Genomic DNA, 18752 nt, shown 5'->3' with positions numbered 1-18752 from the left:
TCTGGATGACCCCCCCCCCCCCATCCCCCGCTTATCGAAAGGTCTGGATCCGCCGCCACTGACAACAACAATCAATCTCTCCTCAGGGATAAAGAAATCCTATCTTTGAGAGGAAGTCTCCACTCAGCAGCCGGAAACTAACTTCATCTTTAAAAAAGAAACTGGGTCCTGCTTTCCTGTATTTGCTTTTGTAACTGTGGTACCTACACAATACAAACAGAAGGGAGCAATGTTAACAAGGTAGGAGAACTGATAAAGGTAGTGAACTTTAACCAGTGAAAAAGAATCTTTTAAGTCTGTTAGATCTTTATAAACAGAAATTAAAAACTTGGCACTTCATTGTATCATTTAAAGGGGCTCATTGTGGCGCGAAGATGTTGCTATTTTAGCTAAATTCTGTGCTAAAAGTATTACTTAGTGCCTTAACCTATACATAAAATGCTCCTGCTGACTTCTAAAAACTTATGATATCCAAAAAAATTTCATCAAGGAGCACTAACCATAGAACATTTTTTGGTGATTTCTGCAGGCCTATCATTAAAACGCGAAAAAATTGGTCCATTTTGTCAAGTCTGAATCCATGTCCATCCTATATTCTTGTCCACTTTCATATTGTTTTATTTTTGTACATGAAATCATGTTGGTAAATAAATAAAAAAATCTCGCTGGATTTTTGAAAACGTTATTGCCAAAAAAGACTTCTTTCGTCAGTCAATCTTTTTGGCTTCTTTTTTATCAGTCAAATAGCTGCAATTTTCCGTGGTCCGTTTTCAAAACTCCTGATAGAAATAATAAATAAATAATTTCTCAAAGATCTTAACTGAAATAAAACTCAGCATACCTTGCCAGTTATTTAACCCCTAAAACTCGAGCGTTACGTCATCACCAATAAGAACAAACGGCGCCCAATACTTCACTGCGCTAAAGTGGTTAGATTCTCTCAAGGATTTCATGGCTTCATTCAAGGCCTCACCAGCCCTCCTTCCATTGACAAGTTGTCGGTAGAAATGTTTCATGAACTCCATAGTAGCCTCGTCGTCAATCGCCCACAGGGATACCAGAACAGAACGAGCACCAGCACCCAAAAACGCCCTCGCGATTCCAACCACGCCCTCAGCCTTAACCTCTCCATGAGCACTATGACAGCAACTAAGCACAACAAGTCTTGCGCTAATCTGCGCCTTTAAAACATCCTTCATAGTTAAGACATAGTCCTCTCTGACCGGAATCGGGGATGATCGTGCCAAGTTGGGGGCCAAGGCAATTTCTCCTGTCTCCATTTGACCGTGAGCGGCAATGTGCACCAAGGCAACCGAGGAGATGCGTCTTAAAACTTCATCTTTTGTTGCCTGTTTTCCGATAAGAGGCTCAGTTTGAAGAATTTCCCCAATCATCTTCACTTCCTTCTCAGCCCACTCCAACTGATCTCGACCTACTTCCTCTACCCACGGATCGCCGACGAGAAGAGCATCAGTCGCACTGTGCCAGTCGTCTGGGCAATTTGAGATTAATTGCAGACTAGAAAGGGAGGGAAGCAGTCGGATTCTGAATGATTCGCAAAGGTACTTTGAATCTCGGTCCATAAAAGCAGCAAAAGGTGCCAAAAACAGAGGGCCTTCAGGAACGAGCACAACTTCATCTCCCTGTAGTAGGTCTCTGATGGGGTCTATAAAAATATTGTATAATGTTTGTAACGGATTTGTCTCAAGACTCGAGGGATGAGATCTTGGTCTGGTAACTCTTTCTTCTGCTCGCTGTTCATCTCTCGGGTTCCTTAATGAGCGATCTTCACAATAAACATCATCATTCACACCAATTTTCTCTTGTGTTGTCTCCAACAGAGAAAGAAGATAATTCGTGACGGGAGCATCAATCTGCCTTCTTCTAGACCTGACTTCTTTTCCTCTTTCGTTCACCCAAAAAATTATTCCTTCCTCGTTGATTCCGATGAAAATTGTATTTGATGGCAGATAATTAAGGACGTCAGGGGTAGTTGCAGTCAGTGTTCCTATTTCTCGACGTGATCCTTTAAGTCCGTACTTGATTTCAAGAAGATCATTCAAGGCTTGTGCGCGGCCCTGATCAGCGGTTAAAAGTGCCTCGACAACTTTGCCTTGCTTTAACAGCAGCCGCCATAGCTTCGAATGAGCTTCATCGTACGTATTGCGTAGGCTTATCTTCCACTCATCATTAGATATAAGGTTACTCCTGATGTGGTTGAACGTTTTGACACTGTTTTCATAGTAATGAATGGCTTCTTCCAACTCGTCAAGACTGTCATAGACGCTGCCAATATTACTATACACTTTTCCTTCTTGTATCCTGTCTCCGACCGCTTTTGCAATCTTGAGATGTTGTTCGTAGAAGTCGATGGCTTTCTGGAAGTCTCCAATATCATCATAGGCGTTGCCAAGACAACCGTACGCTGTTCCTTCTCCTGACCTATCTCCGATTTCTTTGGCAATCTTAAGATACATTTCATAATGGTTTATTGCTTTTTGGAGGTTTCCAGTACCTTTGTAGGCGTTGCCAAGATTTCCATAACTAATTCCTTCTCCTGCCCTGTCTCCGACTTCTTTCTCAATCTTAACACCACGTTCATGGTATTCTATGGCTTTTTGGTATTCTCCAAGACTGGTATAGCAGTTGCCAAGGTTACTACACGCTTTTCCTTCTCCTGCTCTGTCGCCGACTTCTATGGCAATCATAAGATCTTGTTCATGGTATTCTATAGCTTTTTGAAATTCCCCAATGGTGCGATAGGCGTTGCCAAGAATACTGCATGCTATAGCTTCTCCTGCTCTGGCTCCTACTTGTTTAGCGATCTTTAGATCTTGTACACTATAGTCGATAGCTTTCTGGATTTCTCCGAGACTACGATAGGCGATGCTAAGATTACCATACGCTTTTCCTTCCCCTAACCTGTCCCCGACTTCTTTGGCAATCTTAAGATGTCGTTCATGGCACTCAGCCGCTCCCCTGAAATCACCGAGACCAGTATAAACGTTTCCAAGATTACCATAAGCGTTTCCTTCTCCTGGTCTGTCTCCAACTTCTTTGGCAATCTTTAGTTGTTGCTTAATGAAGTGTATGGCTTTTGGAAATTCTCCAAGACTGCGATAGGCGAGGCCAAGATTACCATACGCTGTTCCCTCTCCTGTCCTGTCACCAACTTCTTTGGAACTTTTAATATGACATTCAATGTACTCAATGGCTTTTTGGAACTGTCCAAGATTGAGATAGACTGTACCAAGATTGTCATAGGCTATTCCTTCTCCTGCCCTATCTCCAGTTTCTTTGGCGATCATGAGATGTTGTTCATTGTAGTCTATGGCTTTTTGGAATTCTCCCAGACTGCGATAGACATTGGCAAGATTACAGTACACTTTTCCCTCTATTGCCCTGTCTCCGACTTCCTTTGCAATCCCCAGATGTCGTTCATGGTAGTCTGCGGCTTTACGGAAATCTCCGAGACTGTCATAGTTGATGCCAAGGTTACCATACGCTTTTCCTTCTCCTGCTTTGTCTCCGACTTCTTTGGTGATCGTAAGATATTGTTCATGATAGTCTATGGCTTTCTGGAATTCTGCAAGGCTGTAAAAGATATTTCCAAGATTACGATACGCCTCTCCTTCTCCTTCCCTGTCTCCAACGTCTTTTGCAGAATTAAGGCACTGCTCGTATCGTTGTATTATATATGCGTATTTGTCAAGAAACGGATTGACGTTGCTTTGAGAATCTGCAACGCTTTCTTCTTCCTTGTCTCTTGTTTGTTTAGGAACTGCGAGTCCATTTTGATGATCGTCCTTGTCGCTCATGTGATTTCTCCTCGCCATCTGAAAAAAATAACAAAGTCGTAAAGTTTTGGGCTTCAGCCCTGTTTAGTGCATGGATCAACGGCTATAGAAAGTATAGATCAAAAAATGTAAATTAAGCATGATTTTATCTGCTCGTTTTTATCGTCATTGTTTCTCTGCTCTTTGTAAAGACCAACTACTGAAACGTTTACAAGAATGCGAATTTCATGTTTTCCGTGTCTACATTAGATAAATGTAACAAAAGCACAAGACAACATGCATCGCCCGTTTTCAGGGGCACCCAACGAGAATATAGTTCAACACCACTTAAACATAACATTGTTAAACGTATTTTAGTATTTAAACGATAGATATAGGCATATTTTTATCCCCTAAAAATTCTTCATCTGTTCGGATTTCCTAGCTCAAAGTCTAGTGATCCGAAAATTTGAGGGATCAAAACTTACCTTTTCGAAAATTCCAGCCAGAAAAAAGGCTCCCGAAAATCCTAGGTGACCTTTTTAGGGTAAAAATCCGTTAAAAATAGGCAGTTAGACCATTTTTTAGATGTTCGAAAATCCTAGGAGAGGCAGGCAAGCAAGAAATTTTGCAACAACTGTTCCGAAAATTCTAGATCTCAAATCGTCTTCCGAACAGATATTTTCCGAAAATTGTCGTTGGGTGCCCCTGCGTTTTTGTCTCGTCACGCTACGATCGAGGCCATTACCAATCAGGTGACCCTAGAATGACAAGAAGGGACAAGGGCGCTTCGTTTGCGTATTTTGTTTACACTGTCCCTTTGTTTATACATTGCATTTCAAAGTTGTAATTTTTGCGATTTGAGAGCTTCTTGATTTCGCCACTACATTTAAAGCCAGTTTACTAGCTTTTAATATCAATTTGGTGACCATATGTAAGCAACCTTTAATTCCTTTGGCCAGTGTTAGCAGTCACAAAGGTCTTTTATTATTTTCTTTTTTCTCTTCTGTGTTTTGGGCCACTTAATGTAAACTAGATCACTCTCATGGTTTCGACATGTTCGGTCAGATTACTGATATAAGTTAAGATAGTCGCAACGGTAGCTTTATTCAGTCAACGCCTGTTTTTATGGACATCCTCGAAACTGACTTGGACCTTAAGCGTCCTTATTAATGGCGAGAGTGCGCGTAACAGCGGGACGATACGGGAAAACTTTTCTCAGAAAACATTTTCATTGGAGGGGTAAAATTTATTTACATTTACAATAATTTCGATTTAACGCGCTTTCAACAGAAAAATCGAAAATCGATCCAATCCGGCAAACTGACGAGAAATTAAAATAATGATAGAAATTCCGGTGAGACCATAATATACTTCTATTGATGTCTGAATGTTGAAAGAGTCAGAACACTGAAAAAATAGTGCTCTCGTGACCTAGAAAAGTGTCCGACGGGAGTTGTTCCTGTCAATTTCAACGTCTGTAAATTTTGACAGGGATTTATCTGCTGCCCGTATAACCAAACGGGGTGCCTTAACATCGAACTGTCTGCATGGCGAGAATGGCGGGACTGTAAAACAACTTACCAACGATTAGCCCTATAAACGATCGCTTCCTCATCGTCGAATAACAGCAGTTTTGTATATACTCACTTCGACGCACCTTGTGTTGAAGTATATTAGTTTTAGTTTCCTCCTCTTCGGCAGAGAGTCACTGAGGACGGCAATTAGAGACCCAAGGTAAACTACAGCTGAAACTATTCAGTGAATAAGTTCAGCTAACTGCATGCCTACCCTCAACCGTAAATTCCCCCAGGTTTCTAACATCCCAGGGGTGGGGGTACTCCGGATTTCAAGTGACAGGGATGACCGAAGGCTTCTTTGGGGTTCGAAATTTGCGATTTCAGGATTTTTGGGGGGTCGGAAAATTTTTGCAAGTATTTTTTTGGTAGCTTGATTTAAGTAGGGATTTTTTTGGGTAATCAAAACGATCTAAAGATTCGTGATAGTTTATCATTTAATGCTTTCTGGGAATTTTTATTGCTTGGAAATTCGGCATAAAATTTTGGTTCAGGGATTTTTTGGATTTTGTTTGAAGCCCTAGGGATTTTTTGGGGTTTTGATTTTTGCCCCCATTCGATCATCTCTGTCGCTTCAAATCCGAAGTAACAAACTCGTTCGAATTTGAAGGGTTTTACCCTAGGAACGAGGTTGCAAAATATTCAGAGCTGTGAACCTTCTCATCCTCCTCCTCATCCGGGTCATCATCATCATCGTCATCATCATCATCATCATCATCGTCATCATCATCATCGTCATCATCATCATCATCGTCATCATCATCATCATCGTCATCATCACCATCATCATCATCGTCATCGTCATCATCATCATGATCGTCATCATCATCATCATCATCATCGTCATCATCATCATCATCGTCATCATCATCGTCATCATCATCGTCATCATCATCATCATCGTCATCATCATCGTCATCATCATCATCATCGTCATCATCATCGTCACCATCATCGTCATCGTCATCATCATCATCATCGTCATCATCATCATCGTCATCATTATCATCATCGTCATCATCATCATCGTCTTCGTCATCATCATCGTCATTGTCATCGTCATCATCATTGTCATCGTCATCGTCATCATCGTCATCGTCATCGTCATCATCATCATCATCATCTTCATCGTCATCATCCTCATTATCATCATAACCTTTATTTAAACACGATAAGATTGAAAGCTTAATGCTTGTAGGATCGTGTAAACATAATTACAATATAGAACTATAGGGGATTACTCTCTGTTGGGCCTGCATGTCCCTGATTACTAGGGTTTGCATCTTGTCACCTTAGACGGTTACTTGATAGAGCTTTGAGAGTCAGCCGTCAAACAGCCGAAAACTTATTTGACCGTCAAAAAAGGTTATTTTTTACCTCCAAGCGTCAAAAATGCAGATTAATATTAACCGTCAAAAAGTGTCAAGGTATTTCAAATCTAATTTCAGCACTGAAGCACAAGTACCATGGGATGTAATGGCCAGTACCTTAAGCATGCGCACAACCAGAAAACTATAGTGGCATCCATGGACATGGTTGTGCGCATGCCTAAGGTACTGGCCATTACGCGGAGTTGGTACGTGTGCTTCAGTGCTTAAATTAGTATTATTTCAAATCTCGCTATTTCAGCTGATCTTCACGGAACTCTGGCGCCTGAAGAATATACGAACTGGAAAAGCCAGTTCTCGTGTTCTCAAAAACGCTCTCTCTAGACAATACAAGACCTGAAAAACTGCTTTTGTCTGAAATTATTCTGAAAGGCCAAGACAACCTTTTATACAACACAACAGTTAATATAAATTTAAACAGAAGTTAAAAGTGGATTCTTTTAAGAGCAGTCCGCGGCTTTTTAAAGAGCTTATTTATTATTCATATATAGTGTCCTCTAATTACTTTTTGACCACTTCGCATTGTAATTGATTATTCTTATTTCTGTTTTTAATTTTTTTGTGAAGAGCCTTAGAGCTTTTGGACGCGCGGCGCTATGGAAGTACGATCTCATATCTATGTTTGTTAATAGATTCTCTCTTGACATGGAGTGATGTTTTATAATGAAATATAGTGAACAAATCGATACGATAGAAAAAAGGCTAAAAAAACATCAGAATGGAAGGATGCAGAAGTGATGTGTTAATTAATTCGAATAGAATGCAATTCAGTAATAAATGTTTACACAATCTTTAAGTTGACTGTAAATTTTGAACTGCGTGCACTGGTAAGAATAGGAACTGAGATTGATTACACTTTGCGTATTGAAGAAAAGAAATCGCAATCTATAAATTACCCCCAAAATACAGTTATGTCGTGAAACGGTACGATCTTGTCTAACTGTTTTAACAAGTAAATGAGATTGGTTTAATTGTTCTTGTTCAAACAATGAGTAAAAAAGCTGTTTAAACTTTGTTGTATTGGTTTATAGTACTGTGGAAAACACTCTCAAGTAGCCACACAAGCTCGAGCAATTGATTTTTCTGAGAACTTGTTATTCTTTTCGTATTTTTATTGTTGCCTGAATTTAGTTTAGTTGCCTTTATGTTATCACTCGGTTTACTTTCTTGTTAGTTTTCTCAAATATACATATTTTTTTCTGTAACTTCAATTCTCGGCGTTGCGTTATGTGATCGTCATTTTGCCCATTTAAATCAGTCGTCGGTTGTATCCGGAATTGCCGAACACTCGTAAGTATAGTTTGTCCTCCATTTTTGCTTGTATCATTACTCGATTTTTTTTGTCGGTCCCAATGTTTCCTTTTTTGGCAAAGTTTTTCAGTTCTCGTTTAACAGTTCTGCAGTTTCCTGTGTTTAAACTTGTTATAGTGAGTAAATGGATTTTCACCTCTTCAGTCGTTTTATCGTGGGGCTTGTTAGTGGACAATACCTCTGTGAAAAGGATAAGAAAAAGGAATGTTGCCTCCTCAAAAAACACTCTTCAGTTTCCTTTCCAGTTAACGTTAATATTTTCATTACTTGCTCAAAAGAAGTCAGAACCAATTCAAATAAGTGGAGAGAAAAATCTAAAATGAGTCAGGGCATTACTGTTTTCACAGAGGGGAACGACATTTTCGAAAATGTTGCAATAACAACTGGTACGATTGTCGGCTTTTTGACGGAAACATGACCATCGAAAACTTTCTATGGTAGAACTTCTTCTTTCCACTATGATTCCATAAGCATTGTTACCAGTTGCTTTGTTTTTCTTCGTGATTGTTTTTTTCTCAAGCAAAAGGCTTTATTTGACACGCAGTGAAGTGCATGTACTCTGTAAATTATGTTTTGGTACTCAACCTCTCTTACCTGAAGTGCAACAGATTCTTTGTAGCCTAAGGCCATTTGAGTGTTGATGCCAATGTCAAAAAACAGCTGCCCTAATAGTGATTATGAAATTCATTCAGTCGAAACTAAAACGCTATCATACGAACGACCTCAATACTTGGTCAGAATTTGAAAGTAAAACTAATATCTCTTCGTAGCACGTCACAAAATATTTCATTTGAAAGCGGGCTCTTCGCGTTTTTCTTCTTCGATAATAAATAGAGGACACAGCATCTTCCAACCCCTCCCTTTCTTCCAGCACCGACAACAAAAAGGCGATCAACCTCAGGATGAATATTCATTACTAACTGCAACCAATAGCCGAGTTTCCATTGTCGTCATTTTTACAGCCAATTTCTCTCTTCAACAAGAAGATTTTGCAGTCGGAAAGCATAAACTATCTGTGGCCGTGGGTCTGATAGGGTAATATCGGTTACTGCTTATTGTTGTTCAGTGTTGTAAATAAGGTTAATTTGGTTGTCAACAAACACTGGTTTATATTTTATAGCTGCTTTCCAACCAAAGTGCTTACGATTATTTTTTTCCAGCAAGATTGCATCATTTAGGGTACGTATAAACTCAGTGGGAATGATTAATTTGCTATAACTGTCCTGCAAAGCCCATGCATTTTTTTTATCTCAAATTATGTGCGGGTAAAATGCCAAAAACATATTAATGATGGTCTCACATATTCGCTGCATCTATGCTTAAGTTTCATTTTGGGAATTATAAGTGTCGTACACTGTTTAGCAAGACAAACAAGGGCGTAGTCAGTAATCCTTTGAACTGCGCGATGTTGAACGAAGGGCTCTTCCATGTAAGGTGGTTTTAAACAAAATCCTTTTTTTTAACTTTTCAAATGAAACCTGTTCAGCGATACTTTTGCATGGCACTACTAACTTTTCGACATTTAACCAAATGAAATTTGGAAACTCATTGTTGAAGTGCACTTTGTTATAACCGCAACAACAAACCGCAATTTCCATCCCGACCCCTCCCCTTGTGCGTGAGAACGGAGAATGAAGTTGTCTTTTCACATTAGCGATCTTCCCCTTTCGCGCCTGGAAGCTAATTCGAGGATTTACGTTATTGATCTCATCATAACTTTTTTTTGCCTTCAAGACAGAAAGAAACATGGTTGTAAAGAAAATAGTTCTCATTTTCCTAATTGGCCTATTTACAGTGGATCTGGCACAGATCGGAGCATCAGGTAAAAATCCATTTAAGTTAGACAGGAATTCTATAACCCCAGAGACTCCATCCGCCACATTTAAAACCTCTTATGATAATAATGGAAACATTGTATGTGTTTTTGAATGTACAATTCCAAATCTCGCTACGTATAGGCAATTTACAAATGCTGCTTGAGATTGGATTAATCAAAAAAAGAAAAGAAAGAACAGAAAAGACATCCAAATTGCATTAAGTCTGGGCTATCCCAATTCCTTTTTCTAAAACAAAAGATGAAATATGTTGCTCTAATGGCTATACAGTTAACTCGCGATAACTCGAGCCCTCGCTAACTCGAACCTCGCGCTAACTCGAACCAAGGTCGATTTCCCCTGGATTTCCCTCAAACGTTTACTGTAATTTTACCCTCGGTAACTCGAACCTACCGCTAACTCGATGTAGGTTTTGTTTCCCCTCAGATCATTTCTCTATAATTTTACCCTCAATAACTTGAACTGTGTTTTGAGCCTTTAAAAATACGGGAAAAAAACAGTGTGCTGGCGTCCAAAACATTGGATTTGGAATCACTTCCCCTTGACCTGTTGTAGGCATATAGTTTACTAGTGGAGGGTGATGTTGTTTGTCACAAATCTAACGTGAAACAGCTTTACCAGTCTCAAACAGTAAAACGCATGCTCTTAATATTAGGCTATGTGTTGTTACGTTTCTTTCTGCTTGATAATCTAGAAGTATCTTTTAATTTTAGCTTGGCATATTCTACAACTGAATGTGATTAAAATGTTCACTGTGCTGTAAAAACTGTTCTTTTCCTTACTCCCGTGCCTATTTTCTTCGAGCTCCCGATAACTCGAACTGTTTTCAATTTCCCTTAAAGGTTCGAGTTATCGGGAGTCGACTGTATTGAAAATATATAAAAAGCATGCATTACGTCAAACTTAGCCAAAAAAATTTTCAGTTTTCATATCTTTACTTTAGAATTTGACGAATGTAAAGACTACGAACAACTCGACGACAGTCAGCGTGCTACAGGTGTGCACAGAGGAAATACTCTGAAATGTGACCAGAAAGACCTGACCACCCCTAACTGGTACAGGTTTATTGGAAACGCTGGTATTCAGATGCCAACCTCCTGTGTTCCAGTACATTACTGTGGAGCACATGCACCTGGATGGTTAAGCACTCCGCATCCAACAAATGTCGGACAGATTGTTAATGGCACAGTGTGCTTTAACTGGGGTGATAAGTGTTGTAACTGGCATGCAAACATCCAGATAAAGAGATGTAATGGATTTTACGTTTACAAACTGGTTAAAACACCTGTATGCTGGTTACGGTACTGTGGAAATGCAGGATTCGGTGAGTGAAGGGGTCGAACCATTAATTCAGTTGTAAAATATCTCTACGTATTAAGAACGAAGATAACTAAGGGTGGATTTCCACTATCGCGTAATTTTCACATGAGTACGCACTTTTTTAGGCGCTTAAATAAAATTGAGGCGATGTATGACTGGGCCGCGCGTAAACTTAAAAGTTGAGCGAGGTTCAACTTTTACGTTTAAGCGTGACCTTCCTACATTGCCTCTATTTTATTTACGCGTATAAAATCTACGTGTATGTGTACGCACATAAAACTTAAGTGACAGTGGAAATCCGCCTTAAAGTGTAAGCATGTATGTCATTGGGAAATTGTAGATTTAACAAATATAATTAATTAACTAACTTATTTATTCATTTTACATCTCCCAAAAACTCCTCAGACCCATGTGAAGCAAGCAAGCCTTGTCAAAACGGCGCAACATGTGTTAATAACAACAATGATTACATCTGTAACTGCAAGCCGGGTTACCAAGGGAGGAACTGCGAACAAGGTAAGTAACCAACATTGTTTTTTTCCATTTATGAAAGTAGAACAAAAAATTTATATTGTGCCGTTTAAAGTAATATTTAGGAGGCTTGTTTTTAGAAAAGTCGTACAGAGAAAACTATTTCTAGGAATCTGTTTTTAACGAGCGTAATTTGTTTTTTGGAAATTTTGCCTGATGAAGAAAAATAAGAATATTTAACAATTATTCCTCGAGCCCGAATGGGCTCTGAGTCAATAGCCCATGACGGACGAAGGCCGAATGGGCTATTGACTCAGAGGCTATAAGGGCAAGAGGAATAATTGTTTTAGTAACATCCAACTAGATGGTCAAAAATATCGAGAATAAAAAAGTTTTAGCTACTTAAAGCTGGACTTTAATCCTTTTTTGCCGCCGAAAAGCCGGCGCTTTTCGCTACTAGTGGGCTATAACATATAGCCTAGTAGTAGCTCAACCAATCAGAACGCAGCATTGATAATAGACCACTAGTTAGATTTTACTAAACGTTGATAACACTGCTTTACTTGCAGACGTCGATGAGTGTACCTCTACACCTTGTCGCAATGGAGGAACATGTGAAAACCTTCCAGGAAGCTACAAGTGTGAATGCAAGCCTGGATTCTTGGGCAATGACTGTGAAATCGGTACATATTTTGCATTCTTAATGAATTTTGATTTGTTACGTTACATCAAGTTCTATCTGTGATTGTTTTTATCCGAAAAAACGTTGATTACGTAGGATGGTTCATTGCTTCATCCTAAAAAGGCCAAAGAAAAAAAATACTTATGAAGCCAGTGTACAGCTACAGTTGACTCTCCGGATAACTCGAACCCGCCACTAACCGGCGAAGTAGTTTTCGTTTCCTCTCAGATCATTTCTATATAATTTTACCCTCGATAACTCGAACTGTGTTTTGAGCCTTTACAAAGACGAGAAAAAAAAAACAGTGTGGTGGTGTCCGAAACATTGAATTTTTATTTAATTACTTGCCATTGACGTGTTGTAGGCATATAGTTTACCAGTCAGGGGCATCCAATGTCAATTTTCGGAAAATATCTGTTCGAAAGACGATTTGAGATCTAGAAATTTTCGGAACATTTGTTGTACAATTTCTTGCTTGCCTTCCTCTCCTAAGATTTTCGAACAACTAAAAATGGTATAATTGCCCATTTTTAACGAATTTTACCCTAAAAAGCTCACCTAGAATTTTCGGGAGCCTTTTTGCGGCTGAAATTTTCGAAAAGGTAATTTTTGTTCCCTATAATTTTCTGATCACTAGACTTTCAGGTAGGAAATTCGAAGAGATGAAAAATTTTTAGGGGATAAAAATATGGCTATATTTACCGTTTAAATACTAAAATACGTTTAACAATGCTATTTTTAAGTGGTTTTGAACTATATTCTCGTTGGGTGCCCCTAACTAGTGGAGGCTGAAGATGTTGTTTGTCACTAATCTAACGTGAAACAGCTTTACCAGTCTCAAAACAGTAAAACGCATACTCTTAATATTAGGCTACGTGTTGTTACGTTTCTTTCTGCTTGATAATCTAGAAGTATCTTTTAATTTTAGCTTGACACTTTTACAATTGAATGTGATTAAAATGTTCACTGTGCTGTAAAAACTGTTCCTTTCCTTACTCCCGGGGCTATTTTCTTCGAGCTCCCGATAACTCGAACTGTTTTCGATTTCCCTTGGAGGTTCGAGTTATCGGGAGTCGACTGTATTGAAAATATATAAAAAGCATGCATTACGTCAAACTTAGCAAAAAAATTTCAGTTTTCATATCTTTACTTTAGAATTTGACGAATGTAAAGACTACGAACAACTCGACGACAGTCAGCGTGCTGCAGGTGTGCACAGAGGAAATACTCTGAAATGTGACCAGAAAGACCTGACCACCCCCGAGTGGTACAGGTTTATTGGAAACGCTGGTTTTCAGATGCCAACCTCCTGTGTTCCAGTACATTACTGTGGAGCACATGCACCTGGATGGTTAAGCACTCCTCATCCAACAATGGTTGGACAGATCGTTAATGGCACAGTGTGCTTTAACTGGGGTGATAAGTGTTGTAGCTGGAATGCAAACATCCAGATAAAGAGATGTAATGGATTTTACGTTTACAAACTGGTTAAAACACCTGTATGCTGGTTACGGTACTGTGGAAATGCAGGATTCGGTGAGTAAAGGGGTCAAATCCATTAATTTTTTGTAAAATATCTCCAAGTAAAGAACCAAGATAACTAAAATAACCAAAATCGATCGTTGAACTTTGTAAGCGACAGAATAAAGCTTGTTTACAGGATTAACAATATTTGTCTTCCCTTTGAAGCTTCTAAAACAACAATTTATAGGCCGCAAACTTCCCAATTAAAGTCCATATCTAAATTTAATTTGGAAGAACTTTGAAAACTATATAATCTTTTATACTCTACTTTGAGGCAGGTGAAACAGAACTCATAAATCATGAAATACGTGCGTTGTAGTACCGTTCTCGATAGCCAAATTAGGTCAAATGTCTTGAAGCAGCACCCACACTAAAATATGGATCCATCAACAGCTACGTCACTTTACTCAGCGTTTGAACCATGAAGATATATAAATGTTATGCTTTTAAACACCTTTAGTCGTAATAAAAGACATAAAAATTGTGAATTATAGCGGTCTCTAAGTGCCCTTGTTTGACCTTAAGTAATGCCATTAACGATTAGATGCCAAAATCTTATTGGTTCTTATGCATCAACTCATAGTACCTTGAACGTTATTGGCCCCTGTAACAAACATCCGAACATACAAAGCCACAAAGCCACAAAGATACATACGCTCAAACCACGGACATAAGAGCTATTTTTTCAAAATAGCTCAAAAGGGGACTCTATAACATCCCAAGAGGGAAGATCGCCAAAGTTTACGAGGGAAAAAATGTGATGTCCGTCCTTCTCTCTTGACGGGACCGTACCCAATTTTATGTCGTGTAAACGGACTTTAAGCTTTACGTCATTACTCGGGATTAGTTTTAAATTTGTTTTCTCCATTAATCCCTACCATAATGGCCCAAGTTTACACTCAAAGAGCGTCTTTTTTCAAATGCTTCTGGCCTACGGGAACTCTAATGAGCTTTATTTAACTCTACAGTTCCTGACAAAAATAATTTCCAGTTCAACTATCCCAACAAAGTCATCGACGACTACGTCAGGCTCGATGTGTCGTCTTCGGCTTCAGATGTCACTGCTTTTACTGTCTGTATGTGGATAAAAGTTGGCGATCAGTCGGATGACGGGACTTTGTTTAGTTACGCCACCGAAGATCAAGACAATGAACTCCTAATAACCGACTACTCAAGATTCAAGATTTTGATTGGTGGCAGAAAAGTGTAGGTTTCAGGGAATCATTAGCATGAGGTCTAGAAAGAGAGCCCTGTGCTCGCATTCCCGCTCGTTATTCACGAGAGTCCCGCATTCCCACTTCTTTTTCACGAGTGTCCCGCATTCCCCACTCCTAGTTCACGAGAGTCCCGCATTCCCACTCCTTTTTCACGAGAGTCCCGCATTCCCACTCCTTTTTCACGAGTGTCCCGCCTTCCCCACTCCTTTTTCACGAGCGTCCCACCTTTCCACTCCTTTTTCACGAGAGTCCCGCATTCCCGACTTCTCTCATCGCTACAATCCCGAATATCATTTTCTTTCCGCCCGATTCAGCATCTGTGCCCAAATTTTGGCGAATCCCGCTTCCGGGTAGCAATCAAATCCCGTATCCTGTTGACGTTTTCTGAATCCTGCACTGTATTTTGGTCCTGTTCGTGGGCAACATAACAAACTCGCTTCCAGAGGCTGCAATCTGTTTTGTCAGCGCGAAGGCTCTGGTGACGAGATTGGAAACACAAAAGTAAACGAGTGTAATAGTCATGCGCAGAAGAGGGGCGGCGACAGTGAAAAAGTCATTGACGTTCTGCTGTTATCAAAAATATTCCAAAATCCTTGCTTTGCCAAATGCATCACTCAGATTACGTCAAATTTTCTTGGATTTGAATGCGAGGGTTAACTGTTTTAAATAAATATTATGATGTTGAACACAGAGTTAAGGAAACAATAACTTTAGAAGTTTGAGAGAAAAATCAGTTGAAACTTTAAAGACCTAATTAATTATTTAGCTAGTCCAGTTTTTTCGTAGAATGATAGGTGTTTCTGTATAACCATTTTCTTTTACTAAATATCTAGGAGAAGTTGGCGAGAAAAGGGAAAACCGCGCCCGTAGCTTTACGCACTACGCAGACTCCAGTGGGTTTTTCATTCAGCCGAAAAAAACGGACTATTAAAACTCTTGAAAATATTCTTCACAGGACACTAGATGGGGTAACTGCCAATGATGACGAATGGCACCACATTTGTACAACCTGGGAGAATGGCGAGGGTTCGTGGCACTTTTACATTGATGCTGAACTGAAGGGAAGTGGAAGCGATTTCCAAACGGGTCATGTGATCAGCAGTGGTGGGATTGTCATCCTCGGCCAAGATCAAGACAAATACGGAGGTGGATTCGACCGTGACCAGAGTTTTAACGGCAAAATGTTTGGCGTGAACATGTGGGATTATGAAATGTTGGGGGACGAAATTGCGCAGTTGTCTTCAAGTTGCTTTGGTCCAGACGGCAATTATCTAAAATGGAGCCATTTCAAGGGCGGTGAAGAAGGGGATGTGGAAATTGAAGCACCGACAACATGTCTTCCCTTGCAATAAGCATCCACTGATGAATCAGCTACTTAAATTTAGGCTATAAGAGGACTAGAGTAATTGTAGATTGCTATCGGAGGTGTATTAAAAGTAATGCAAGTATATATGTCCTTTAAGTGGTTCAATTTGTTTTAAAATGCATTAAAAACTGATCTTTTCTCTTTTTAACTCCTTAATCCTTCAGGAAAATCGACATCAAACCTCGTCCAAACGCTTTTCAAGTTTGTATACAATCTCGTATCCAGCGACTCTGGGTACGAGATGGCATGTGGCCTGCTTTCGAAAGACAGTCTATTTAGGTCCAAATGTAGTAACAAAATTTGCGAATGAATATTTACATCAGAAAACGCAAACGATTTCAAAATAATTTCAATACAGAAATCTGGCTTGAACAGAATATGCGGAATGGAAAGGCAACTTAGAAGCCTCGCACACAATCTCTACCACAAACTGTTTTGTTACCCTTAAAGCTTGGGAACAAAATTGGCCACGTCCGCGACAAAATCGACAGTTGCGCATGTGCTTATGTTACATTCAACATGCCACATGAATACCACTATTTTCCGTTTTGGTGATCTAAGCTGTATCCGATATTAAAATCAATGCAAATCCAGTGCGATCGAATAGCAGGCCTCCATAAACTCACCTCGGGTCACTTTCACTAATTAAATCAAAGAATGTTGCCTTTTTCCTCACCATCACATGCCAAGATATTCATTAAAAGACCCAGCAACTTTCATGGAAAAATCGCGCAAAATTTAGGGCAACCAAGGTGCTAAAGCTGACCCTTTTTTTTAAGGATAAACAAGCTTTGGAGAATACATTGACAAATGAACTGCACATGAAACGATTGAAAACCATAACAATAACTTTAATTATCATGAAATTTCTTTCCACGAAAAACGTTATCAACATTTTCCGCGTGACGAGAGAGTTAAAAAAAGGTCAAAATACCGGCTCCCATTATCATCCCTACCTGTCATGGCAGGTTCGATAACATTCGTTGAGAATTTTTTTTCTTTCCATGATCACTGCAAAGAATGTAATCTTTGTCTTTATGAAAAGTTCATCATCATTTGTAAAAAAGAGCTTTGTAGCCTAAACAGGCGAAACAAACTAGCGAGTTCATGCTCCCACAGAAACAGATATGTACTTCAGAACTCTAGAGTAACGTAACTAAGACACAATCCATCTGTTACCTTGATACTATCTCTTAACGCATCACTATATTTACTGCCAGCTTTTAATTTTAACGGTCAATCGTTGAAGTTGCCTGATGAGTGTGGTCCTACAATTTCGGACCATACGAAACAGCACTGTCGCAATAAACGATCAATGATTACTTTTGAAGCCTGAACTCCTGTGATTATTAATAGTCAATGCTCTTCAATTGAATGAATTGAGCGCTCTACGAAATACGTTCTACCAAGAATACAAGTATTGTTGTAGCTCCGTACGTTAGTGTTATTTACCGTAAACCTCTAATAAGCGCCCCCCCTCCCCCCCCCCTTTTCAGAGGATAGAGCTTTAAGAGACATGAGGCTCTCAATGGGGTTAATAACCGTCAGCCGTCAAATGGTCTAACATTTAACCGTGAACCGTCAAAAAAGGTAATTTCTTTACCGTCAAGCGTCAAAAACGGAGATTAATATTAACCGACAAAAAGTTTCCAGGTACCGTAAAATTCCGAAAGTAAGCCCCTCCACGTATAAGCCCCTCCAAATATAAGTCCCCCAATCCGGTAACGCAAAAACCCTCCGTTAAATCGCCCCTCCAAATATAAGTTCCCCCCCCCCCACCCCGGGGCTTGTATTTGGAAAATTGCCCTCAAATGCAAAGTAAAACAAAGCAAAAACGGTAAATTTACTTCCAACTATACGGCTAGCCTAATCGATTTTGAAACGCAGATTTCCCGAAGAGTCTCCGAACTGGAAAAGCCAGTTCCCATTTTCTCAAAAGCACTCTCTCTAGCCATTACAGTAACTGCAGTTTGAACATCTTTTGAAATTCTATATTAGAGAAAAACCAAGACAACCTTTAATGCAACGCAACAGTTAATAAAAATTTAAACAGAACTGAATTTCTACTTTCACTCTTGTACTAAATTTCCAACGGTCAAAACTGGAAAAAAAAAAAATTAACCGTCAACACCATCAAAGCGACCACCCCATTAAGACTCTCGATCGTCTGTCCCGAGTTCCAATCTCTTACAGAAGCGTTTTGGTTTTGGAATTACTGAGCGAGTAAACTAAGATTTGCACTACAATTTATTTGCTCACCTATGCTAATTCGCTAAAAACGACTG

General features: G+C 39.4%; 2 protein-coding genes across 2 annotated transcripts; one reads left to right on the top strand and one right to left on the bottom strand.

The window, feature by feature from the left end:
- Positions 1 to 58: 58 nt before the first annotated feature.
- On the bottom strand, positions 59 to 3832 carry LOC140923313 (uncharacterized). The gene is made up of 2 exons (XM_073373408.1): positions 842 to 3832; positions 59 to 203 (listed from the first exon to the last, which is right to left on the bottom strand). The coding sequence occupies exon 1, from the start codon at positions 3816 to 3818 to the stop codon at positions 861 to 863; it is 2958 nt and encodes a 985-aa protein (XP_073229509.1). The 5' UTR covers positions 3819 to 3832; the 3' UTR covers positions 59 to 203; positions 842 to 860.
- Positions 3833 to 9785: 5953 nt separating this feature from the next.
- LOC140922950 (uncharacterized) lies at positions 9786 to 16558 on the top strand. The gene is made up of 7 exons (XM_073372999.1): positions 9786 to 9874; positions 10831 to 11211; positions 11613 to 11723; positions 12248 to 12361; positions 13516 to 13896; positions 14853 to 15090; positions 16057 to 16558. Exons 1-7 carry the CDS (start codon positions 9799 to 9801, stop codon positions 16451 to 16453), a joined length of 1698 nt encoding a protein of 565 aa, XP_073229100.1. The 5' UTR covers positions 9786 to 9798; the 3' UTR covers positions 16454 to 16558.
- Positions 16559 to 18752: the final 2194 nt, after the last annotated feature.

The sequence above is a fragment of the Porites lutea genome, chromosome 13 (assembly GCF_958299795.1).
Source record: "Porites lutea chromosome 13, jaPorLute2.1, whole genome shotgun sequence".
NCBI classification, from domain to species: domain Eukaryota; kingdom Metazoa; phylum Cnidaria; class Anthozoa; order Scleractinia; family Poritidae; genus Porites; species Porites lutea.
Note: the sequence above shows the minus strand (reverse complement) of the source record. Positions and strands in the feature narration are given on the sequence as shown.